This window comes from Corvus hawaiiensis, chromosome 13 (genome assembly GCF_020740725.1).
Source record: "Corvus hawaiiensis isolate bCorHaw1 chromosome 13, bCorHaw1.pri.cur, whole genome shotgun sequence".
NCBI classification, from domain to species: Eukaryota; Metazoa; Chordata; class Aves; order Passeriformes; family Corvidae; genus Corvus; species Corvus hawaiiensis.
Genome location: NC_063225.1, coordinates 21,467,013 through 21,494,015, shown reverse-complemented (window position 1 = coordinate 21,494,015; position 27,003 = coordinate 21,467,013). Strand labels below are relative to the sequence as shown.

General features: G+C 45.3%; 1 protein-coding gene across 12 annotated transcripts in view; it reads right to left on the bottom strand.

Annotated features, from left to right (window-relative positions):
* MYO9A (myosin IXA) overlaps positions 1–27,003 on the bottom strand; it is a 176,072-nt gene that overhangs the window by 35,649 nt on the left and 113,420 nt on the right. For all 12 annotated transcript variants that reach the window (XM_048317888.1, XM_048317887.1, XM_048317894.1 and 9 more), the window contains 6 exons: positions 25,497–25,631; positions 12,534–12,655; positions 11,396–11,537; positions 10,488–10,683; positions 6,075–6,194; positions 1,555–1,630 (listed from right to left, as the gene is read on the bottom strand). In XM_048317888.1, the coding sequence (XP_048173845.1) occupies positions 1,555–1,630; positions 6,075–6,194; positions 10,488–10,683; positions 11,396–11,537; positions 12,534–12,655; positions 25,497–25,631 (791 nt within the window). The remainder of the gene's footprint in view (positions 1–1,554; positions 1,631–6,074; positions 6,195–10,487; positions 10,684–11,395; positions 11,538–12,533; positions 12,656–25,496; positions 25,632–27,003) is intronic.

The following is a 27,003-nucleotide window of genomic DNA, read 5'->3' as shown; positions in this document are numbered from 1 at the left end:
ATCTTGAGGGAAACTTGCACAATCAGAGCTGCTGGAAACAGGGAACGTCACCTCTGGAGACACCAACCTTCCCTGCCTCAAGTGTTACCAAGGACCGACTCGTCGCAACCCAACCCACCAGAGCCCCAGCAGCTGCAGCATCATGAGAAAGGAAAGGAGGTGGCAAAGACTGAGCTGAGGACAGCCAGGGCTGCGTCACCTTCCCAGGATAGGGTGGTGTTGCTTGTACCATCTGGATTTCTGCTCAAACTTGAGAAGTGGCACAAATTTATGAATTCAATCCAACCATTTTAAGGAAATCCCATCCTCTCTAACCACTGAAATGGACTTGTCACGATGTGAGAACATTCCACTCTCCTTCAGTAGGGTGCTGCTGCCTTTCTCAAAGGGGAGGAATTATTCAGAAGAATAAGGACATTCTAGCCTTCATGGTGAACAAAACCAGGCAGAAGAAGCCACTTTTCCTCCCCTAGCAAAAAAAGGAACGACATGCATCTAATTTTTGTTGCGGCCGTTTAAAGCCACTAAAAATGAGCCTTCATAATATCCTTGAAGGGTATTTAATTTTGTGTGGAAGGGAAGCCACTGAGCTGCAAGGACTGATTTGATGGACACATTTCAGGAGACAGACTCAGACTCCTCTTGGCTTGTTCTGGGCTTCTCATTAACCTCAGAGCAGCCATAAAGACACATCTGGATGCTCCAAGCAGTGGTTGTAGGAGCTGAGGATGCTCCTATCACCTCCTTCCCCAGCACACACCTGCTCAGAGGGAGGCAGAGAGGCACCATACCCCTTTACTGGGGCACTGGGAAAATCAGACTTCCTGGGATGTGCTGAGGGGTAGCACAAGAATAGCTGGGAAAAGGATCAGTGCCCAGACATCCCTTGGAAATGAAGACTTTGGCCTCACAAGTAACTTAATTCCGAAATGGGGATGAAGAAGGCTTTTCAGAAGAGGAACAGATCTGTATCTCAGGTGTAGACCTGAGTCTCATTCAGTAGCTGCTTAAATGGTCGGAAACTTCAAGGAAGGACTTAAAAATAAAACTATACAAAAAATCTGCAAAAATCAATCAACTTTGAAGCAAGTGTGCTTTTCTCCCCCTGAAAACAAGCAAGCATTTGGCAAAGTGGGTTTTTAAACTCCAATCCCAATCCCAAACCCTGTAACTTCCAGGTTTTCCACATTCCAGGGCACCTGGAGCCAGCACAAGCTGTATGCAGTTCTGCACCCAGACCTGTCCTCCTTAAATGACTGTTTCCTAGATACTGGCACACTCACTCATTTTCTTACGCTTCTTACCCCCTCGTACACCCCCCACTGACAACTGCTGCCTTTGACACAGGGAAGTTGCTTTCCCTGGCTGCTGTTTAGTCAGGGAAGGTGTTTAGATCCGATCACACGGCAGAGAAAGAACAAAGAGAAGATAAGGCTGACAGGCGAGACAGTGAATCTGTCAATACAGAAATGTCAATACAGCTGGTTTTAGGTACAGACAGTGCTCTCCCACCCCAGGCCCCTGGCCATGCCAAGGTAACAGCGGCAGCCTTACCGTGGGCTCTTCTCGTTGATGGTGTTGACTCCCTGGAGGTCTGAGAGCGGCGTCCGCGGGCTCTTCCGAGTGATACCTGCAGCAGCACATGAAGAAGACGTTTCCAGCTGGCTCATATCCAACAGACAATTAGCAGAGCCATCCCCACAGACAATCAGCAGAGCCATAGCTGAGCCCTGACTCCGGCGCGGAGCAGCTCGGACGTGTCCTGGCACATGCCGGGCACAGCCAGGTGCCAGGGATGCCATCACTCCCCAGTCCCACCTCCCTGCCAGAGTCATCACCCTCTGAGTAACACTGTTTGCTCCAGCCTCTAATTCCCCTCCCACACACGCATGGGGTGTTTTAGGGACATACTGCCCTGGCCAGCCAAGGGGGTGAGGGAAGGGGCTGATGGGGGGGAGCAGCCACCCGTGTTCTCCATGTCCAAGAGATTCCCAAGCTTTCCACTGTGCATGGGGTAACCCAGTTGGCATGGGCAAAACACCTGGACATAATTAGAATGCTTGGAAAAATGGTCATTTATTCCTTAGGCACTTCTTCTCTCCCTCCTTCCACAGATGGACATGTGCAGCAAGTAGGAAATACCTTATATACTGTTTAATAAAGGCTTGACTGCCTATTGAGCCTATATCCTTTGATAGCTGGAGTAATTTATTTGTAATAAAATATATCTAATAAAAGAAAATATTAAATAAAGTATCTATTTTGTATTCAGCCAAGGAAGCTGCCACACATGGTTACAGTAGCAGCTGTTATCTTCCCCAAAGTGGAAATGTTTTGTAACCAAGCACTTAGGAAGACAGGAGACAATTTCTGTAGACAACAAAACACTTTTCAAGTCACCAAACCACAGAAATGTGAAGATCTGATAATGTGGAGTTTGACATGGAAACAGCTGAGCAATTTTATAACTGTCTCAAAATCGCTGCTGTGAGACAGGAAAAATCACAGCTCTCACCTCAGCATGGGGAAAATGTGTTTTATTCTACCCTGAGACACCTACAGTGGGAAAAAAAGGGGGGAAAAGCTTTCTAAAAAGAAAGAAGTCTAAGCTATAGTTTGTAGCAGGATGGGAGGGAGCAATGGCATCTTCCCCATATTTATAATTCCACTGTCTCATGCAGCCCAGGTGCTGAGCTAAAAGATTTTTTATACCCAAAGATGAACACAAAGCAAATACGCTGAGACCTGAGCCCATCCTGCTCTTCTGAGCCTGCAGTTCCTGAGGAGAAGATGAATCCCTACCAAAGTCAGTGGTGACGTCCCTCTAACAGGACATTTACTGCCCTCCTTGCCCTGTTGAGATGTTGTAACAGCTCATCTTGAAGCTGAACACTGCACAGGAGATCCCTGAAAAGGTTGGTGGTCCACTTGGTTAAGTTTTTGCATCTAAAGGTGCCCAAATATCCTGGAAACATCAGCAAAAGAAAATTTGAGGGTGTGCTGCCCCAGGTCACCTTTGAACCCTCCTGTACTCCAAAGCAGGACCAACCAAATCACTCCTGCTGAGAAGGTTTGGCATCTCCAGCACTGGAGGTTTTTGGAAAGCAAGGTAGGTAATGCATCTGAGCACTTAACAATACCCACAGCTCAAAACTCTCTTTTTGCCATTTAAGCCTTTTTTTGGTTACATTTCTTGTCCTAGGAGTGTTCTTGTGTCCCTTTCAAGACTGGCATTTCTGTGCCCAAAGTTCTGATGATTTAGAGCACAAAGAAACCCTTTTGTAAAGAGGGAAAAAATGGGAATAATCAGGAATCTGCTTAAAATGTTGCATTAGTACTGTGTGTAGCTAGTTTTACACTAAGAAAGCACCTAACGTGTAGCTGGATCTATTTTTAATATAGATTGAATTAATATATTTTAATATGCCTGGATAGTTCCCCATTAAGGCCCAAAAGGCTTTTCTAGCCTAAAGCAGTCCATGAAAAATGAGATTTCACTGGTATTTCCAAGAGTTTTTTAATCCATGCCCTTCTTTTTGGAGCAAAATCTGTCTTCCTACCCTTCCCTGCACTCCCCACCAAAGAAAGCAAAGGCCCAGATCACCTTCCAACCCAGCAAGTCGAGCTGAAGTGATGAAGACAAGGTTGTATCAAATTATCCCTGCATCCACACCTTGCATTGCTCAGGAAAAGGGAATTTCTATTTCAGGCTTCCAGGTAACAGCTGCCTTTAAACTGCATTGTGCCAGCTCGGCACCTTAAGTGACTTGTTGATTAATAAAGGTCACAGTGCACAAGTTGGGTTAAAGAGAACTGCTTTAGATACACCAAATACAAAGACTTTTCTACATTGTGCCATCACTTGGCTCTTTAAGGAAAGAATACAGCCAAAAAAAGCTGTCACGTTGCTGTAGCCTCTTTTCTGGGAAATAAGGGGGATTTTTACAAATAGAAGGTAAAAGGGTCTTAGGTTTCAGCTGGTGAGTGGCACGGGGCCGTGAGATTGTGTACAGTGAATATGGGCTATTAAATTGTAGGAATTGATACTCAGCAGGAAAGAACAGTGTGTGAGTGGCAACAACCTCTCACTCCCTTCATCCAGCTCAAACACAGCCTGATCTGGTTTACACTTCAGGCAGAAAATTATTCTGATTTTTCAAGCATATTCCCTTTCCTTCAGCCGGAGTTTTTTGGAAAGATGGACTGATTTGCCTATCAGGTCTTTGCTCTTGTTAAGGAGAGTTTTGGATAATCCCCATCTACTCCCTATGGATGAATGTCTACCAGCAGAGCTCCAGTCTTGAATCAGAGGTGTCTAAACTCAGTGCCTTGCTCCAGAGGACCTGGTGGACTCCAGGGAAGCAGCTGATGGTAAGGGAAGGGCGACCAGTTGGCTCCAGAAGCTGAATACCAAGGCACCTACAGGGAATCTCAATAAACTCATCAAACCAATTTGTTTTCCCTCTGTTCAGAGCTAATTGCACAACTCAAGACAAGGAGATGACCTTGGCTCCTCTCTCAAGGATGACATGGATGTATAACCTCATCTGACTTGTGGGAAAAGCCGAGTCCCCGGGCCCAAGCTCGCCTGTGGGGCCCAAAACCTGCTGGGTTCCGAACCCCAGTGTTACACACGCTCCAAGCCCACTTCAGCTTGCCAAGGCTGGGAGCCTGGGGAAGCAGGAGCACACCCCGTGGGAAGATGGGAATGATCTCTGAATGCAGAACAAGAATTACTCGTTTGCCTGGGCAGATGCCAATTCACAAACTACGGCAATGTTCTTCTTAGACCCACTCGTTGGATTAATCCTAAGAGACCCCAAATTGTGTGGACCAGTCTACCTAAGCGAGGTTTTAAGTGTTGAGGTCAACAATGAGCTCAACTTCCTGCTTCCCACTAAATTAAAAGTCTAAGCATCTCTTGAGTTTTATGAATTTCCTTTTTCCCACCTAAGGAACTGCAAACTAAACCCCCCAAAATCTCCCATACTGCTGAGCCAACTTAAAAATTTAAGTTAAATTGACTCATTAATTGCAAGTAAAATTACTCTGCTGATAATCATCTTCCTTTCCAATAGTTTCTTAGTAGTATCAGTAAGGCCACCTGGCACAACACCACTTAAAAAAATCTAAAATCAAGTAAAATTTAGTATCACTCCTTTTTGTTTTCTGATAGCAGTGTTGGGAACTTGTAGGGGAAAATAACGTAGTTAAATTAAGAATGAAAGCCTCAATTAAGGCCTAAATCACCTCTGGTCCCCCAACCTCACATGCTGCAGGAAGCACAGGCATCTGACAGAAGGTTTCTAACAGGAAAACCAGATTTGTGAAGATTTAACATGCACCTACTGTACTTACCGTGCTCAGCTCCGCAGAAAAAAAGGTCATTTGCACTTACACCTAAATTTCATGAAGTTTAAGCAAGTTGGGCTGAGGCTGTGCCCATGCAGAGCAGCTCTATTTCTTTCAGCTTTAACACACAACATGAAGGAAGAGAATAATGGTAGGAAAGTAATATATCTAAACATGAGAGCACCAAATATCTATGTAAATATAAAAATAAAATAGAGTAGTGCAGGCAAGAGTGTCCATGTTGTCATGCAGGATGAGTTTATTACGTGACAGAGGAGTGAAGATGAAGAAATGGAGACCAAGTGCATCATTCCGTAAAATAACACTGACAATGCCTCTGTTTTAAGTAGAAGCCCTGGGAAACAACATTTTCACAAGATGAAGATATTTCTGAAGTCCACTGAAATCCAAATTGAGTTGAATTCCAGCTGTACCAGCCTTGTATCAGGAATATTTTTTATTATTGTCAGTGAGTAAATGGGGAAATTGCCAACAAAATGATTTTTGCGGGATCTCAAGAGATGTGGGTTTGCTTTTAATTTGACTCTTCCAACCCTGCCTAATCATTTCCCAATCGGCTGAACACTGCTCTGAGGCAGCTGGTTTGAGCAGGGAAGGCTCCTCAGGCACTCTTTTACCCTTTCTACACGGAATGCACCTGGTTTCCATTTCTGGACGTGTGAGTGTGATATCAGAGGGGAGGGCGGGTGGTGCAGCCTTACTGTACTTCTCCTCCTTGCACCTCTGCAGGATCTCTAAGCTCCTCTGATGCACTGGGTGGTGGAGAAAGCTAAAACTATCCACACTTTTCAAAACCGCACATGGCACTGCATCATCATGCCCTTGGGAAGCAAAATAAAAACAAACAAAAAAACAAATGGAGAGAAGAGAAAGATTTTATAAGCGGAAATCAGGAGAGGGGAAGGAACAAGCCCGAAAGAGCTCGAGGGTCACACGATTTTCGTGCTCGACACAATTGAACTGCGGTTTCCTCCGCACAGCACCGTGGCACGGGAGCAATGGGCTGGACCATGTCCCAGTCCCAATTATAATCCTCATTAGACAGAGCATAATCACTTAATAATCACTCCCAAGATTATGTGGGCAAAAAGAGGATTATTAGATAAATCTTCATTTTTATTAACTTATTTTTTAAATCTTTTCTGTGCCTCTGCCTGGTGTTACCTGCAAATCCCTGTCCAGATGTTCTGTGATGCAACCACCTGGAATTCTCATCTTGCATCCTAGTGCCACATTTTGCTCAGATTTTGGCAATTAAAAGGAAAAATGTAAATTATTTGCATTAAGCACAGTTCCCATATTCCCTGAGGGCAGAGAACACAGAGTCTGGAGGTTGGCACGATAGGCTTGAGTTGGAAGAAACAACCAATGTGTGGCCAAGGGGACTTCTGATGGCCCAGCTGTGAGCACAGGGTGGAGGAGAGGTGACATCAGTGACAATGTGCCAACAGGCAGATCCTCTCTGTCATGGTTGGCCAAGTCCAGGATGTGCCACACTCCCAGCAAGGCGTGGGGAGGTCACCACGGAGTCGCCTTGTGCCAGCACCTATGGGAGCATTTCACACCAACGCATCAAACCATCGGAAAGGGCTGACCTGAATCTTCCACAGGAACACTGTCAAGGGCTGTCTTCCTCACCTTAACACCAGCGAGACCTCAGACACCGAGTTTTTGGTTGCTGGCACCTTTATTTGCATTTTTTATTGATTATTTTTGGGGGCAGTGGTTTTTTTGGTGACCAGCTTCAGGAATAAATCTGCAGAAGCCAGGGAGCAACCCTTGTTGCCCAAATCCAACTGCAGAGCCCATTGAGGGCAGGCACAGCCTCAGGACCACAAAACTTTCATCAGAGCAAGGATTTAGGTCCAGCAAAACCAAATCTCCACAGCCTAGTTTGTATGAACAGCACCATTTTTTTCCATTAAATTTTTGCTAACAGAGAATTAGAGGGTTTTGCATAAATGTGTATTGATGACAGCAAAGAAAGTCAATCAGCCAATTTTCTTTCCTAAAAAGCTTGATAGTGTTCCTTTAATCCAAGTTCACTAACAAATCCAGGTCTAACACGCAGTTCTATTGAACCACTTAAATCCGCATTGATAAACTCAGTAATAAAAATAATTAAAAATCAAATTATTGAAGAGTTCCACCCTTCAGCTAAGTGCAGCTCGCTCGATCCTGGCATCTTTGACTTGAGGAGCGTTGGCAGCACCATAAGAAGCATCACTTGGGCAGAACACAAAAGTACCAAACAAAATTCCACTTTGCTGCTCTTCACCTTCAAGTTAACGAGGACAATCACACAATCACCAAAAGCTGCACTAGGAGGGTATCAGGAGCACAAAAAAAGAAGAGTCCCCAAAGCCAGCAAGAAAAAATGCTGATTATCCTTCCAGAAGCATCTGCTTGGCATGAAGGAGACAACCAAAAGGATGATGTGGAAAGGAGGCAGAACAAAAATTTGCAGAGCTGCTTAGACATAAGCCAGGGATTCTTCCAGAAAATCCCCACTGGGTATTGCAAGTGTACAAGCACGAGAGATGCAGCTGGGATTCAGACAAAGAGTGCAAAGAGCCTTTAATTAAAAGAAGCATCTTTTGGATATTTCCCTGCTCCCTCACTTCACCTGCCTGCTGGATGGGGAAAGGACCTCAGAAACCAAGAACGGGCAGCATGTCTTGAAAAAATATCTGTACAAATATTAAGTGTGTGCATGTGGATGAACGTGTGAGAGAGGCTTTTCTTACTCTACCATCATTTTATCAGAAGCTCACATCAGTGGGCAGGTAGATGCCCAAATCAGGCTAATTAAAGCCATCAAGGGTTTTTTTTTTTATAAAAACCAAAATAAACCTCAAATATGTGCTGTCTTTGGTTCTCTGCTTCTATCTATCAAGATGGGAGAATTTTAGTGATACTTTGATAACTCACAAATGTTTTCTGCCATGGAGGTGAAGCATCAATTTGGGGCTTTTCTGCGTTATTTTGGAGAGAAGAAGGGACTTCCAGCATCATGTAGCATCACGCTACACCAGCCCATGGCACTGTCCTGACACTGGCTGAGCCTTCTGTCCACGTCCACCTCTTCCACAGCCACCTGCTTTGGTGACAGGATTTTGGAGGACGACAACGGAACAGGAGATGAGTGTGAGGTCACACCAGCAAAAACATGATGCAAACACTGTTACTGATCTCACCTTGCTGAGTGTGACCTGGGCAAAGTCAGAATCCCAGAATGCTTTTGAGTTAGAAGGGACCTTAAAAATCATCCAGTCCCACCCCCTGCCACCTTCCACTAGACCCAGTTGCTCCAAGGCCTGTCCAGCCTGGATGGTCATGCTTGCACATGGTGGGTAGCTCTCCAAAGAGGGCAAGGACAGTGATCCCAGCTCTGCCACTGCTTGTAGGCTGAGGTTTTCCCACAGATGAGGTGTACCTCAGTATGGAATTTAGATTTAGGTCATCTCTTCCCAGTAGTGCTGCCTGTATAATGGAGACTTTCTCATGACCTTTTCCCAATTTGGAGCACACAGAAGATCAGGGTATAAATGATCGGAGGATTGTTGGGAAGTTTAAGACAAACCTTACCTGGCTTTCTGAGGGGTTTGTTTGTTTTTTCTTTGACTCAAAACCCAGAGGGTACAAAGCACAAAGCCATTTGAATACAGGCTGAAGGACATGAACAGATACAAGAGCAGCACCATGAAAAGGTTTAGAAATTCAGCCATCACCATGCATTAGTTAATGCTGGTATGGAAAGAGAAGGAGATACAAGAATTGAGTCTCAGAATTGTCTCAAGACCTCCTGGACTCACCCAGTTATTTATATATCTATAATCATATCTAGGTATTGATATAGATATATATATAGAGAGAGATACAAGCAAGTTACTGCTACAAACTCTGGACTGAAAAGCGGGAGTGAGGAGACGAGCATGGCAGTGAGCAGGACCAGCTGCCAGAGACACAGAAAGCGAAGCAGGGCTTGAAATCAGCTCTTACTTCCTGAGATTAAATGAACTTCTCTTATCTCTTGGATCAGCTTATTTGAGTTCAGCCTGGGGTTTATGCAAGATGAAAATGCAAAGGTGGATTTTGGAAGCCACCTCTTTGAAGTGGCCTTTCTTCCAATGCCAAACATCTTTGCCATCTCCCTCTTTGGTTAGTCTGTCCAAAAACACTGCCTCGATGTGCCAGACAGACTCAGGCTCATGAGAATCAGCTCCTCTCTTATGCTGCATCTGACAGGTGTCAGAGGAAGAACTTCCAGAGCTGAAAGATGATTTTTTGCATTCTGCTCTTCTTGGGATTCTCTCCCAAGAAAATGATTCTTTCTGCTTGAAGAGCTTCCATCCCTGCACTCCTTGTCCCAGGCTCCCTCGCTCTCCACAATGCAAACCTCACTGATTGCAAAATAATTCATGGTGTGGCTCCACACTTCATTTTAACCCAGCTGACATTTTCCCTGCTGAGGCTCTAATTCCATCATGGATTTCAAGCCCTCTTGTGCCCAGAAATGAATAGTAATAGCTTGTACTCGTCTTCCCGAAATTGCTTTATGCAGAGAAATGGTCTAAAAGCACAGCCAGGTCTTGCCTGCCACAGCATGATGATGCACCATCACTTCCCTTTAATTTAATGCCCCCGTGATCCGTGGTTCTGGATGACTGCAAAGCCATGAATTTTGCTAGACAAGAGACATGCTCTCCTGCAGCTGAAAGGGTGAACAGCTTGGAAAATGATAGGAAGATTTATTGCCTTTTTTTGTTTCCAGATCTAAATAAAGGCTCAAGAACTACTACAAAAATAATTTGCTTTTTTTGTTGGATAATTTGTATGTCTCTGTTTGAATGATTTGGGTTTCTCTATCCATGCATCCTACAAAAAGGAAAAATTAAAGCAGCAGTAAAACCAAAATACTTCCTTATGACATGTTAAAATCCAAATGTACCTTGAAATGTGACTTCTGCAAAAAATCTACCTGTTATTTTAATGAGTTTTCTAATAGATTAAAAACTCCTAATAAGTCAGGCTACTTAAAACAGTGTCATAACATACTAGACCCGAACTGCCACTGGAAAACAGCTCCAGGACCAGCTGATGGGCACACGTACCAGTTTTCTTCTCCACATATCGTTTTCCAGCCTCCCTAAACGCGACCATGGCCCTGAAAAAGGCCCTCAGGACGGCCCAGCGGAAAACAGCCACGGGATCAATCCCGATCATGCCGCAGATAAAGGCGTTCCTGCTGCTCCGCAGGAGAGCCACGATGTCCGGGCGCATGTGATCCGTGTTCTTCTCTCGGAAATCCTAGGGAAGGAGAAGGAGGAGAAAAGAGGAAAATAAACAATGCCCACAAGATGCTCCAGGTGGGATCTTCCAGGCTATCTCTGGGCCAGCACAACTATTGAATCTTGTTTCTGTCTTTCTCTCCGGCTCCCGTATCAGATACCTCTTCATGACCATCATCTCTGATGCTTATCACGTGCGTTTATTGCATCAGAAACATGATGAGAGATTTGCAGCCGCAAATCCTGAGGCTGTTTCTCACAGAGTCTCATCTGCCCACCAGACTTCCTTCTGCTAATAGCTGGCATGAATAGAAATAGGGCCAACTTTGGAATCGTTCACGGGGGATTCCAGAAAGTACCTGTGGCAGTGGGATGCTGAGACCTAAGCACACATGACCTGTCGTAAAGGTGGCTAATGATGAGTAAAACACTGGGTTTTCTACACAAACGAAGGCCAGAGAGGCCACCAGACACCCGATTTCAACTCGTCATTGGGGCATAGCACTGAACTCAGTGCGCATCCCTAAACTCTTCCTGAAATGCCCACGTGGAGGAGAACAGGATGACCCAGTCCCTACCACCTTTTCATTTCCCCGAACACTTCTCTCCTGACTCTCCCATCTTCTTGAGACAAGTCCTCTCCAAAACATCTCTGTGGAGCCTCTGGGGCTCTCCTTCCCTATCCCAGATTTAGATGAAAGCAGCTGCCGGGGAACAGCTGGGTGACAGACCTTGACGCCGTACTTCACTTTGCCCGCGTAATGTTTGATGATGAAAGCCGGCTCCATCACCGCCGGGAATTCGATGTAGGAGTTCCCTTCGTGTTGACGCTTGAATTTGTCCAGCAGTGTCTGGTTTGTGGCTTGAGGAAAACTGAGTGGAGAGAATTGAAAGGAAGAAGCTGTAAACCCAACGGGAAAACTTTTCCACTTCTTTCTTGGCCACAAAAGGGAAAGCAGAGACCTTCTGAGCTTCCACTTCTGTGTCTGTTTCAGCAGAGCCTCTGGGTAAGAGAAAGCCAACCCTCGATCCTCAAGCTCCATGGAAACCTGCAGCATGGAGGTGTATTTCCCAACTTTACCCAATTACAGTATCACTGGGAGACCATCACTGCTGGTTTCTTGTCAACGAGACAAGAAGTAGGGGAGAGACCTCAAATGGTGGGAGCAGACCTCGTGCCCTGGGCCATGTGGATCTGAGGTGACCTCAGCAAAACCACCTGGCCTTTCCCTGCCTTTCACATGGAGGGAACTGGTACAAGCAGTCGATGGGAGAACTGTTCTGCTCAGAAGTTTCCACACCAAAGCAGCCCCGGAAGCCGCACATTCACCCAAGAACTTCTCCCAGGACGACGGATGGATGAAACCAAGGATGCAAATCTGAGGTAAGTCCCTGACGCCCATGAAACCCTGTGGAAATGCAGCCCCTATGGACAAGTGCCCTCGCTTTATTTGGGTTCAATTTTTACCAGTAAATTGATAAATCCATCTTATTTCTCAACAACAGCACCTACACATCCTGCTTTAGCTCATGCACTTGGGTTCAGCACCTTCACATGGTCACAGCCCAAGAGACAGGGAAAGAAATGAAGAGAGAAGCAAGGGAAACCTTTTCCCTTCCCTTTAATGGAAGAAATTCTGGAAAGGAATTTCAGTAATTATTTTTTAAGGCTTTTTGCTCAGCTGGCTGATTCTCCACTCTGTGTGTCGCCACCTCGAAAGCAACACTAGAAACACCAATCAGCCCAGTGAGCTATTAGCACCTTTCTGGGAAGTTGGTTTTTTTTTTTTTTTTCAGAAAACTGGAGGATAAACACGTTTTAACTGAAAAAACAAATCTCATTTCCAAAGCCAGCATTTTCCTACTCACTTGCTTTCCTCGTCCAGCAGATGGAGCAGCCCCGTTGGCTTCTTGCTGATCAGGTTGATGCAGCTGGAGTTGTCTATGTAGTCAATGTTGTGCCAGCTAATTCCTTCTGCTCTATATTCCTCCTGAAAAAACCCCCACAGATGACATAATGATGATTTGGTGCAAGCAAAAATAAAAGACAAAATCCAAAAGGTTTTGTGGAAACTGATACACTGTTTACCAAAACAAACATCTCTCCTTATTCTATCTATCCTTACTCCTGATATTCCATCAATGCTTTCTTTGATTCTAAAGAAAAGGATAAAGAACCTCTGGAACAACTTGAAACAAAGGGAACCACAGAGCATTTCACAATTTCAGATGCACCAGACGTTTGTTCGGACACAGGGTAGCTGTGTGGGAGTCCAAGGGCACCCAGCACGTGTGGACTGCCATTTTCCTTTTCCTGGATTGCTTCTAAACCACAGCACAGTCTGGGCTGGAAGAGGCCTTAAAGCTCATCTCATTCCACCCCCTGCCATGAGCAGCAACAACTTCCACCATCCCAGGTTGCCTCGTCCAACCTGGCCTTGGGCACTGCCAGGGATCCAGGGGCAGCCACAGCTGCTCTGGGCACCCTGTGCCAGGGCCTGCCCACCCTCCCAGGGAACAATTCCTTCCCAATATCCCATCCAGCCCTGCCCTCTGGCAGTGGGAAGCCATTCCCTGTGTCCATCCCTCCATCCCTTGTCCCCAGTCCCTCTCCAGCTCTCCTGGAGCCCCTTCAGGCCCTGCAAGGGGCTCTGAGCTCTCCCTGGATCCTTCTCCTCTCCAGGTGAGCACCCCCAGCTCTCCCAGCCTGGCTCCAGAGCAGAGGGGCTCCAGCCCTGGAGCAGCTCCGTGGCCTCCTCTGGGCTCTCTCCAGCAGCTCCAGGTCCTTCTGCTGCTGGCCCCAGGGCTGGGGCAGCTCCGCAGGTGGGGGCTCACCTGAGTGGGGCAGAGGGGCAGATTCTCCCACTTCCCACGCTTTGGGACCTGGGGGGTTTTGGGGTTCCCAGCGCATGTGGCTGGGGCATGCAGAGCTTCCCACCCATCAAAGGGACACACAACTTGCATCAATGAATATTTAGTATTCAGTTGCTGGAAGGAAATTGTGGTACAACATATTAATTACACAGAAAAAGCAGTAACCCTCCCATCCCTGCTTCCCTGGGCTCTGCTCTTCCACATCTCCCACTATTAATGGCCAGTGCTCCATGGGTGAACAAAGAGACCTCCAGCCATACAAAGCCACTGCTCCAGGAGCAGCAGAACCACCACCCTCTACAGTAAAAGCGAGGATCTGCCCCCAAATTCAAGCTGAGGCAAAAAAGCCTCAAAGAAAAAAGACTCAAAATGAAAACATTTTCCATCAAAATAGTTCTAACCCCTTCTCTCCTATAAAGGTTATGTCCTCTGAGATATACTTGCAACTGGATTACTTCAAGAAGTCTTATGCAGAAATTATTTTAGCGCATCTGGATGAAAGTGGAGTTTAAACATCATAATTTTTATCATATGTTTTAAGACTTGTGACTCACTGTCTAAACAGAGATACTGGAATGTGCACCTTACTCCATGTGTTGGACAAAGACCTACTGATCCAGCTGCCTTTTTACTTCTCTATCACAGGACATTTTGATGGCAGAATTGAAGATGAAAAGGAAACAGGTTCCAAAATCCTAAGAGGATCCATCTTTCTAACAATCAGATTCATTGTTATTGCTGCCTCTGACTTTATTTGTAATATGAGCAAACAACTTTCAAAGAAGTATGTCCATCCAAGACTCCTCATCCAAAATTAACATGAACTCTACAGATATTCTTAGAATTAAAGAGCCTGAAGAGCTTTGAGACATTTCACAAGGAAATTCTTGCTAAAACAACCCCTACAAGGTTCTGAATTCAGTATGGGAGACGTTGTATAATCTTACAACAACAACGCAGATGGATACAGACGTGTGCTGCCTTAGAAGGAGTTTTTAGCATCCCTAAAGCCTTTGGGATTCAAAATATACAACATCCCCTTGGTAAAAACATCCTGAAAGTAAGGAATGACTCTGCATTATGAATTTTGTTTTCTCTTTTCGTTTTTTAATCTTTTTCCTTCAGCTCTTGCCGAGCAACCAGGACACAGCAGAACCTCACAACAACATTCCCAAGTCCCTGCTGAACGGTAGGCAATAAAAAAATCACAGATTTGATTAAAACTCGTGGCATTTTCAGTGCAAGCCAGGAAAAAGCTTCTATCCAGCAATTGCAGGCTGCGTATTTCGGAGCAGGCATGAGCTGCTCCCAAGGGATTTCTCAGAGTCAGCACCATCCATCAACTGCCCACTTCCAACAGCCCCTTAATGGAGTGCAGGGTCCATTAGGCCCAGCTTTGCCAGCTCGAGACTGGTCAGGAGCATGGGGAGAGCAATAAAACCTGGGTGTGATGAGCCAAGAGCAGCAACATTGCAGTGGTGATGGGTGGGTGTTACTGGACTGACATATTTATTATCATGACTCTTTGTTGAAGTACTTGTTGAGGGGCTTTATATTTTTTTGCCCCTCCAAACCCCCTAAATCATGTAGAGTTTTATGTCTCCACACACCTAAAGTGAGAAACTGTTGCCCTGCTCTAGAAGGCCTCTAGACACCCATAATTCCACATGGCACGTTGGGCAGCTGCGCAGCAAATGTGCTGTGAGACTCCTCTGGCCACACTAAAAACTTGCACTGCTCCTGAGATCAGTACAAAAGCACCAATCAGCAATGCCAGACAGGGAGGTTTTTTAAATAGTCCAGTAAATGACCATGAAGGACCAGAGTTCACTTCTCTAGGCTCATTTTCAGCTGTTCCACAGACCTGGTGGTCAGTGATCAGGTCCCTCCTGGCCTCGCTTCCTTCAGCTGCAGGATTTTGGCTAATTCTCCCTCCTCTGCTCCTTTTTCCTCTGGGCTGGGTCAGAAACACTCACTCCCAGGCTCTGGGTTCTTCCCTCCCTTCCACCCCCAGCACAACCTGTTCCCACTCTGGCCAAGTGAGAAGAGAGATTCAGGTCCTCAACGAACAACCTTTTCCACAATAATTCAGAGATCTGCTCTCATTTCAAGACAGGCAGCAGGAACTATTCCAGAGCAACTGCTACAAAGCCTAAATGGAAATAAATTCCCCTTATTCTTTTTTTCCTAGCATTTTTCCAGTTCTTGGTTTGGTTGCCTTCAGGATCTCAGCTCAAGAGATACAACTATGGATTTGGGATGGGCTGATGCAATTTCTGGGGCGTTTGCTGGTCTGCAGAACACCCTGGAGATTGTTCACAGAAAGGCAGAAGCTTTAGGATAAGATCACTGCTGTCCACTAAACTTAATTAAATTGCAGCTGTTAATATTCCATATGATTCCTATATTCATCTTCTAAAGACCATCTTCCTGCAGAATTCAGGAGATATCCTTAAAGGCTACCTCCAAAATATTCCTTCATCTCTGAGTATGACAGCAAAGCCTCTGCCATCCTTGGATGGATGCAGGGTCCTGGAGCACTGGAATATTTGGGAATTCCATTTAAACAATATGAGGTTTTCATTTAACAAGACAAAAACAACATGAAGCACTTTCAGTTCATTCAAACAAAAACCCCTCAAGCTGGAGGTTGATTAAAAATCAGCTTAAATTTATACCTTGATTTAAAACTAAATTATGTTTAGGGGCACATTCAAATGTCCTGTTCCTGGGAGATCATCTTTACATTAAGAACCAAACTGTTGACATTTCCACGATCTGCAAAAGTTTCTACTGCAGTGAAGTCCCAGTTTTGGCATCCTTATTCACAGTAAAAACGTGAGGATTTACTCCTCCCATCCCTGGATACCTGAAATCTGGTCTGCTGGAAAGTGGAGCAATGCAAGTTCACTGGAGAGAAGAGCACTGAGCTCCTAGACTTGGCAAAAGAAATGGAGCAAAGAACGAAAAAAGACATTTGGGGGTTTTTAGAGTCCACCAGCTCCATATTTTTATTTAATTATTGGGTGAGATGCTACAGATTGTTCTCCAAGTGACCTCTATGGACTCCACGAGGAGATTCCCACTTCTCAAGTGGGAATTCAGAAACAGCTTTGCTGCCCTGAGCATGGAGTTTGTCAGTGTGGGGTCACTGAAGGGATCTGAATAAAGCACAGTTTATGATGCTCAAATTCATTAAAAAAAGATATAAAATGGGGACGCAGACCTTGGAATGCACATGGAATATGAGAATAAATGTTTACTCTCACACAGTGTTACCTGAGGCAAAGCAGCATGTAAAAATTGGGGTACCAAACAAACAGAATAGGGAGAATATCCAACATTTTTAAGCAGGAAAATTACAGGAAATCTAGGAAAGGGAGAGCTGCTAAAGCTCTGTTAAGGAGAAACTCTGCCTGCCTGCACTGTCCCAGAGCACAGACACTGCCCATGGCACAGAATAATGAATTTAAAATTAAAACAAACATGCTGAGCATCAGGAAAACCTTCCCAACTGGGCTGCAAGGCCTGATGGAAACCCTCCTGCTAGGAACAGAAAAATCCTGTAATTTTATAGTTGGAGTTGTTGAGAACCAAGTCCCGTTATCTTTACAGGGGCGTTGGAGCAGTTCTGTTATCAGGACTTTATTTTGGTGCCGGAAAACCAAAACACTCTAATCCAGGGTGGAATTAAAGACTTCTTTATCCTGAGTGGGAGAAAACACCCACAAGCTCAACAAAATCTTGGAGATGCTGGAAAATGTCTTTACACCTCCATAGATGATCATCAATTACTCTGCATCCAGCCACAGCCCTCAGTAAATAAACCCAAATGCTAAAAAGCACAATTAGGGGAGAAAAAGTTAAATATGATTTTTAAGCTCACACTTACCTAGATATGGTATCTAACTGTGATAAATATGGTATCTAAATAAGATATCTATGCTCTCTTTGGAGTATCATGGTCCCTGGGTGCTGCTGCTCCCCAAAATCATGTGGTAAAATTCAGAGGTGGGGAGGGAGGGACCAGGGGCTTGAAAAACTTCAGAGAAGAGGAAATGCAGAGATGAAATGACACAGGAGACATGATAAAAATACAAAATAAAAACCATCATAAATTCCCCATCTGTCTAAAAGCACAAAACTCAGGGTTTAGGAAATTCAAATCAAAAGGTGGTGAAAAGTCCCACCTAAAGATAAAGGTTTTACCATGATATATGAAATTGCCCTATCATGGGATATCAAAGATACAAATTTTCTCATGATTTAAAGAGGTCCAGAGGGCTTTGGGCATCCATCCACACATCCTGGAAGCCAAAAGCCCTGAAAATCCCTCAGTGTTTCAGTGCCCTGGAGGCAGATGTCTTATCCCACAGGCATATTGCCATTAGTCACAGTGAGAATGGAGAAACAGCCCCAAAAATAACATTTAGAAACCCCAAGAGCAGCAGAACCCCCCACCAGCTCATTCACCTCCTCCCAGGCAGAGCCAGACCAGATCCAGGAGTTTATCTACTCCAGCCTTTCCTTACTGGGGCATAGGAAAACCTTGTTTACACGATGAAAACTCCCAGATTAAAGTGAGAAATCAACTGAAAAATCCCTTTTTCCAGCATAACTCCACGTGGGAACAATTCCCATCATGCTCCTGTCATAAAAACTCGTGTAATCCAGAGCCACACGATCAACAGGCAGCTACTTTTGGATATCTAAATGTATATATCTGGCATAAAAATTCCCGACTAAACAGAAGGGTGTGAAATTCCTCTCTTCTTGCCTTGAACACCATCTGCTTCAGCTTCAGGCTTCTTTGCAAAGTGAGAAACTAGGAATTAATCCCCTTCCACATCTCTCTCCATTCCTAGCTGAACTCCCCAGTTTAAAATAATCCCCAAATATTTTTGTACCATATGTTAAAAACGGTCGTTGTTATGTGAAAAATTAGAGGAGCTAAACCTCATAAAAGCTCTTTTCTGGCTACATATGGACACATTTGCATCCTAAAATCCATCCTGGGGAGCTTGGGAAAATTTGTGCACAGCTGGAAATGGCCAGCAAGGTATGGGGGAATCTTTCCCCTAAGGATTCATCTGTCCAGGAATGAACCCATCCCACGGAGGATTAATTGCTGGCTCAGCAGATGGGCCCAGCAGAATCCTCCCGGCATAAATTGATGATTAAAATGAGTTTGATATGATAAATCCATGGGATGTGGAAAGTTCCTAAATGAGTGAGACCAATGTCTGGTCCTTGGTCTGCTTGTGCTGCAGACGGGGTGGATGCCTCGAGTTCCTGACATCCCTCCAGGAAAAGATGCTGAGGCTGAAGGTTTCATTTAGGAATGAGGATTTTTATGTTCGTTCTCAATTTTAGTAGAAAAGGAATTTATAGACACAGACATAAATATAAATATAAAGATACAACATGTATATATTTTAACCATGTGCTCACAGACACAACAAATATAAATACTTAGCCACCTTCTCTATGAATACATGGTCTATAAACAGGTTTTTAAGGCCCCCTCTGTCCATGATAACATGGCGCAGCGCAGGGGAGCTGATGAGCCTTCCCTTGCAGCCAAGGTCCTCCTTGAGATGGTCTCCTTCCAGGTGACTATTTCAGCAGCTCCTCAGCAAATGCCAAGTGAATTTGGACTTATTCTGAGGCTGATGCTTCACTCACTGATGACTCCCCCCTGCTGTACATAGGCAGATTTGAATTTATTGGAATTTGCACTCTCCATCATGAAAGTGTTTTAAACCAGCAGGTTCAGCCCAGAAAACCATGTGCCAGCTCCACACCATCCATCTCTGAGCTCAAATCAGCTCCCTGAGCTTCAGTGGCAACAGGGTTTCAGTCATAAATTATATTTTGCTCTCAAAATAGGCAGAATTGGGTTTGCATGGTTCAGCTGGCAGCACACACATTGCCACGATCCCACGGGCTCCCTCTGCGGGAACATCTTCCCAAGCTGCCCTTACACAGCCATGAGAAGCACGAGCTTAACATTTCTGTGGGATCTGCTGGTGGATCAATTCCTTTAATTTCTTCTGATCAAAATTGAAGAGGAAAAGAAATATCTGTATCTGCATCTACTGACACCTTAAAAGATGGATCAGAGTTAGGAGACGTGAAGGAACCTCCACCGTGGTCATGGTGAGCACCAGATGGGTCTTTGAGGCTGAAAATCTCGTCCCCCTTCCAGTCCCACTCCCCATTTCTGTCCATTAACACACTCCTGATTCCAGTCCTGCCACAGCAGGACAATTTTTACATTGGTTGAAGTATTTTACAGGCTTTTAGAGATTTCTTGCTTGTCATCTTGCTTAAGAGGAGAGGTCACATTGCACAACTGTGCCCTATGAAAATCCACCAACAGAAACACAGAATGCTTGTGTTGGAAGAGACCTTAAAGGTCTTCTGGTTCCAAGATCTAATGGACTCTCCCACTGTCCCAGGCTGCTCCAAGCCCCATCTGACCCGGCCTTGAACATTTCCAGGGATCCAGGGGCAGCCCCAGCTGCTCTGGGCACCCGGTGCCAGGGCCTGCCCACCCTCCCAGGGAACAATTCCTTCCCAGTATCCCATCTGTCCCTTCCCTCTGGCACTGAGAAGCCATTCCCCCTTGTCCTGGCACTCCAAACCCTTTTTGTACCATTGATAAATAAAAACTGGTATCCCTGGAACAGTCTGTGCCAATACATCTGAGTAGGAACCACAATCAGCAGAAAACATCATCTACCTGGAGAAAGGAAGGAACCAGCTCCGAGGAGAAGAAAAAAGCTCAAGAGATCATGTTGACTTGGGAGAGGGATAAGGGCACTGGGAGCAAGCACCTGTGACTTGGAGAGTTACAGCAAGGAGCATGGAATGAGGGACAGGCTGGCCAAATGCAGCACCGGGATTCAATTAAAGGTCAGGAAATTCCACATGGGGAGAGCTGGAACCAGATGATCTTTCAGGTCCCTTCCAACTCAATCTAATCTATGCTACCAGAGGATATATAAATAATATAACAGATGAGGATATATCCTATTACACATTATACATTATATGTTATATTTGCCTGTAATGATTACTCATTATCGGGAGAAACCCAGAAACAAGGGAGTGGCAGGTGAAGCCCCCCAGCCCCAGTCCCAGCCATGCAACATCCATGGACTTAAGGATGCTGGAAGGACCCAAGACAAAGCTCTGAGAGACTGACAATGGATCCCAAAATCACCGAGCTTGGAAAAGACCTCCCAGACCATAGAGTCCAACTCGTGCCTGATTCCCACCTTGTCCCCAGCCCAGAGCACTGAGTGCCACATCCAGTCCCTCCTTGGACACCTCCAGGGCCGGGGGCTCCACCACCTCCTGGGAAGTTCCAATGCCTCAGCACCCTTTCCATGAAGAAATTCCTCCTGATGTCCCACCTGAACCCGCCCTGGCACAGCTCTGACTAGAGCTGTCCCTCACTCAGTTCACTCATGTGCTTTGAAGTCGTCCTACCCTGCAGATCCCATTTAAACAGCTCTCAGCATCCTGATTTTTATTAGCACGATTTATGTGCTCTAAGCATCCTCCTCTTCCCCCAAATGTGAGTTGCATTCGATGGCACTCTGCCAAATAATAAATCAATAGCTTGTGCAGCTCGTTCCTTCTCCACGGGTCATGTGGCCCGCAGCTGACGGCAGCGTTCTCGGAGGGCAGCTGCTCTCCCATCTCCAAGGAAAACACAAACTTAACGGAGCCTCCCAGGCCTCAATGGTTGACTTCTGATGGTTGGCTTTTGTCTTCAGAGGCAATAAAGAGGCATTAACGCCTAACCAGTGATGAGATACAGAAAAAATCCTGGCGGGAAGGAAAGGAAGACTGTTCCGAGCAGCGGGAGAGAGACCCTTTTTTGTAATTTATTTTAAATTTAAGTATTTTAGATTGATGCTTTTTAAATTACTTCACTCCCACCGCGATGAACAACCTGTTGTAACGTTCACAGAACCATAGAATCAAGGCTGGAAAACGTTAATGATCAAACTCACACTTATGTAAATATGGTATCTAAATATCATTTCTAAATGGGATATTTAAGTAAGATATCTAAACCCATTCTAGTGTCATGTTCCCTGGGGGCTGTTGCTCCTCAAAATCATGAGGTAAAACTCAGACATGGTTGGAGGGAGTGACCAGACCTCCAGGACCATCAAATCACGCCTTCAACAAAACACCCCCATGATTTAGTCCAGACCGTTGGAGCTCTCCACCTATTGCACAGGACCAGTAAACCACACAACCTCCCTAAATATTTATGGAGCTTTGGATGGCTGAGCAAACATTCCAGAGGATGCGTTATCCTGTTGAAATTCAGTTTTTCAGTCTGAGCAGCCTGAGATTTGCTGGCTGGGACATCAAGCTCACCAGGGACCCCACCAGAAAACAGACTTCACTGAACACCTGAGCTCCTGCCAGTTGATTGTGCTCCAAATTATGTAATTTTTTCAACCTCAACCTGGGTTATTTATCGATTTTTTTAAACAATAAAAGCATGTCCTTGAAACTGAGGTTTGGTGGGTAAACAAAAGCTGGAAAAAGAGGCAGAAAAGAACTTAAATAGCAAGACCTGTGGGATGGAAACCTACAGGATGAGTCCTCAACCTTTGCAAAGCATTAGCTGAAATGGGGAAAGGTGGGTGAGGTGGAGAGAACCAGATGAGCCCCAGCAGGGATGGGGGAAGACTGGTGAGGACAAAGATGACAAAGTTTGGAGAATGGGATACATAAAGAAATAAAAACTTGTACTCCTGGCCCCTAAACTGCCAAAGACCTGGAAACTGGGAGGAAACTCAGATCATGGGTGGTATGGTACTGGTGATCTCCAAACTACGTCTTCATCCACAGCAATTATTTAGTGCAGTGCCCTAAAGAAACCCAAACAAAAGGCAAGGTGCAATGCAAAAACGCTGTTTTCCTCTCCCAGAAGCACCTGGGTGTTCCCTGATTTGCAGGGCAGCTCTGGGCTTACCTGCTCTGCACAGGAGGCCACTTGATGAGGGCGCAGAGATGGAGCAGGGCAGGGAACAGACAATCACTGCTGAGGTGATGCTCTGACAGCACCCAGTGAGTCCAAGAGCGACAGGGATGTGTCACCCGAAGCCACCAGCCTGAGGGAGGGATGGTGAAGGACCCCCTGCCTCGTGCTGCCCACATGAGGCAGCAGCTGAAGCCACCAGCTACAGCCCCTCAGCCAACCTCCTCCCAGGAACCTGCGAGATACCCAGGGAGGAGAACACCACCTTTGCTCCGTGACGGGGCAAGGTCACAACTCCTGCCACAGCCACCATTCTACACTAATAAATAGATCATCACCGATCCAGATCCCAGAGTAGGCCAGGATTTATAAAGCCTTCACCCTTGCCCCGTGGCTGGCTGCAAGAGAGGAGGTGGCTCCTGCAAAGACCTTTGCAGCCCCTCAGTCACAGCACAAGAGCCGCTGTATTTTCGGGAGGCACCAGGCTGAAGACTGAGGACGCCTCGGTGGTTGTTTGCAAACCACTGGAAATAGCGTCATCTTCAGACAGAAGGTTTAAAAAAAGATTCACCAGACACATTGTATTAGATTTCACCATGGAAAAAAAGAAGGGAATAAAGATTAAAATAACCCCATGGTTCTCCTAGAGGACTGTGGTGGGTATTTTGCTTTCTGTAACATCAACAGCATGTCATGGCAACAATTCCACCATGGCTAAATGCCGTTCTGGCAGACAAATTCTATTAGGATTTCAAGAAAAATCCTTGGTGACTGTTTAATTTTGTCACTTATGTTTTAGCAGAAGTGTCCGGGTATCTCAGCAATCTCTCCTCAGCCTCCTGCAAGCTTTGGAGAGCTGAGGATTCAGAGAAGGATCTATCCACTTCAGGTCCCCATTACCAAGACATCACAGAAACGCTCATAAAGCCACAAATACCTCAGATAAATTCACATTTTGAAGTAACAGAACTACTTTGCTCCCTTGAAACACAATATTAATTTCTTGGTCTTCATTTGTAGACCCGTGACTTTCATTAAAAAACCTTTGGGCCAGTGAGGAAGGAAGGACTTGCTGAAGATCCAAGACCTGAATATGCATCCTCGAGTTTTCTTTCCATCGAATCCAATCCTTCACATGCAGCTGGAATTCCAGGGAAAGTAAATGGTTAAACCATCCAATTCATTCACCCAAGAATCAGCACTCCTGCAGCTGCACAGATTATTTGTATTTATAGACCCAAGCTATGCCGAGATGCCTGAATTTTCCAGCAGCAGAGCTTGCAGCGCTCCAGCAAGGATCCAGGAGGATGACGTGCTCTGGCATTAAGAACTGGAATGGGCCCTTTGCAGTTTGATGGCTCCACAACTGCTCCTCATATCCATACAGCAAACACTGACTCCACTGACTCCACATGCTTGACAGATGTCCAGGAGAAAGCTAATTAGCCCTGAAGCTGCTCCAAGAATTACGGATTGCTGCGCTCAGGACCTCTGTGCATCCCCCAGGCTTGGGGGGAGCACTGACCTGCTAAGAAATCCCAGCCCAATAATAGGAATTCCCTCATGGATGACAGCATCTTGGAGGAGGCTGCTGAAACCCCACCTCACTGAGGAATCATCTGTCTCCAGCTTTCAGGAAGGGTGCTCCCTCCCCGAGTCTCTTCTAGGAAGTGTATGGTAGCATTTATAAAAAATCCAGCTGGTTTGGCTTTGTGCTAGTATCAAAACTTCCATTTTTATGGTGGACAATGGGAAAAGAAACCTGTTCCTAGGAATAGACAGGTTTTCCCATTCTTGGAGTGTCTATTGAGTAGGGTGCACCTGCATACAAAGGCCACTTAAAAAACTGAAATTAAATGGGTTTGAGCAGCTCTGCTCCACCTTACTGATCAAAAGCAAAGAGATTTAACAGAAACCATCAAACTCATCAGCAAACACTCCTTAAGTGACCCACACAGGGATAGATCACTTGTTTTTTGAACATCCTCATATTCACAGCAACTTTTTCTTCTGAATTTTCCAATCTCTGAGAACACTGAAGAGGCCCAAAATGAAGCTATTGGGGTTTTTGGGAAGGTCTGGGCTGTAATGACAATAAGGAAGGGTCCCCTTGGCATCCCCAAGAAGGCTTTCACCTGGAGGGAGGACATGCAGACTGGCATGTCAAAAAAAGGTATTTTGAAGGTCTCTAACATATTTCTGTATTATACAGCCCAATAACAATTGTCCATCCATGAAACACGTACTTTCAGTTTTCTTGTCCTGCTTGTTGTTGGGTAACAAATGGAGAAGCCTCCTCCCACCCATCTAAGCCATCTTGTGTGTGTTACCTGCTGGATTGCAGCCTGTGTTTTTGCTATCTCTCTCAAGTGCATTAATTTGAGGCGGCAAAGCAACACCTTGTCTTAACAAACCTAGAGCAAAGCCTAAAGTTCAGCCTTTCCTAATCTGCCAGGGCTATTGAAGGTCATAACGCTGTCAAGTCTGACCTTGGAGAACACGTGAGAGAGACATTTCTCCTCCCTCCCCACAAATCAACACTGGAAGGCAAAAAACACTGGAAGATTGGGGTGGCTTTTTCACTAGATACCAAAAAAAACCTTTTATGTGATATCAAATGACACGGCAGCAAGTCCAGGCAAAGGCAAGGAAGGAACTGCTCATGGATGAGCCCTCAAGCACATATGAAGGGGACAACAGAGCAGTCGCTAAGGTCTTCATGATTTTATGGAACCCAAAATGTTTCTTTTAAACCAGCAAATGTCTGGTTGGATTTTATTTTACAGGTGGAAGTTTGTCATACAGTCAGTTAGAAGTTAATTTGAATAATTCAGTGTACACTCCTTAACAAAACAGAATTAAAGGGACAATTTAAGAACATTATCAGGGCTACAAAGTCATGCCAACACTCACTGGCATCAGAGAGTAAATATTTCCAGACTTACCTGTTCCAGTTTAAAGATGTGTTGGTTAAAGTAGTGCTGCAAGCGCTCGTTGGCAAAGTTAATGCAGAATTGTTCAAAGCTATTGTTTTCATAGTCTTCAAACCCAAAAATATCAAGCACTCCAATGGATAAAGTCTGCAAGAAAAGTAAGAGTGAGGGTTAGAATAAAATCACATAAAGTGGATTATTTGCACACAGTGCATAATCAAAAGCCCACAGGCAGAATTAAATATACTTAACAGCAGGAATTTTACTGGAATTGTTGATATTGCACCATCTGGAAGACTCCAAATCAGACAGACAACATGTAACTTTAGATATCTGGACAGAAGGGCTTGTTCTAAGAGAAAAGCCCTTTGAGAGGTGAATTTTTTCTCATTTACAAACAAATGGCCATCTCTGAAGAAACCTGATCCCCATTCCAAGTTACTCCATTGGATTTAAGAGTATTGATCTTCAGAGAGGAAAAATGGGCATGGGCTTGGGAAGCAAAGGCTTGCACTGTGAAGACAATCCACAGGAAAGGACCTCCAAGGTGAGGGATGTGTCCAAGCAAACCCGCTCCAGCTGCAAACCTCAAGAAGAAGCTCCTGCACATCAGGGCTTCCCATGGAAATAATCTTTAGTTCTCCTGTGAGCACTAAAATAGTACCACAAATAAAGCATGTGCCTTGTTTGTCAGGTGGATCAGATGGTGGACTGATGTTTGGGAGCACCGAGCCGCTCCTGCCTCACCGAAAGGGGGGAATTAACACAAAAATAATAATGCTGCTGAAAAGGGAGTCCAAAGTCCTGACTAACACTCAGCCCTAACTGCTGGCCCAGCCCTGGCTGTGTCCACATGGCTCTTCTGCACTCTGGCACCTTTTCCCACCAGCTGCCCCCAGTTTGGGATGAGGGATATGGAGAGACACCTCTGTGCTCCTTTAGCTCACGGGCAAGAGAAGTGTAAAGAGGGAACCACCCTATTTTTTTGAACCCATTGGGACTACGAGCCCTACATTCTCTGATGAATTTCCAGAAGGTCACAACAGGGAAGTTTTTTCTTTTATTAAATCCATAACCCATAATATAAATTGCAGGATTTGGTGAGTTACAGTTCTAAATCGCCTTTTTTCCCCATCACTTAGATGATTTTGTGAACCTCAGTTGTATCTCATGCCAGGCTTTTCCCCCAAACTGAAGAGCCAACGCCTGTTTGGTCTCTAATCTACAACGACCTCTTGAGATGCTCATTAAGATGTGGGTGCCCCAAGGTTTCCTATGGTGGCAAAGGGAGGTCAATGCTGCAGTGAATTCCCAGCTTGCTTTGCATCCTCCTGGCCCCCTCCTCTTTCCACAACCAATCCCACTCCCTCCACACCAGCCAGGCAACCAGAGGCAGTAGACCTCTGGCCAGGTGCATGTTGGCCCACGAGTGAGTGCAACCCATCACCTCCTGGCTCAGATTGCTCTTCCTACCCTTGATGGGAGTAGAAATGTGGAACTTTCTCCTTTGAGTAGGTAC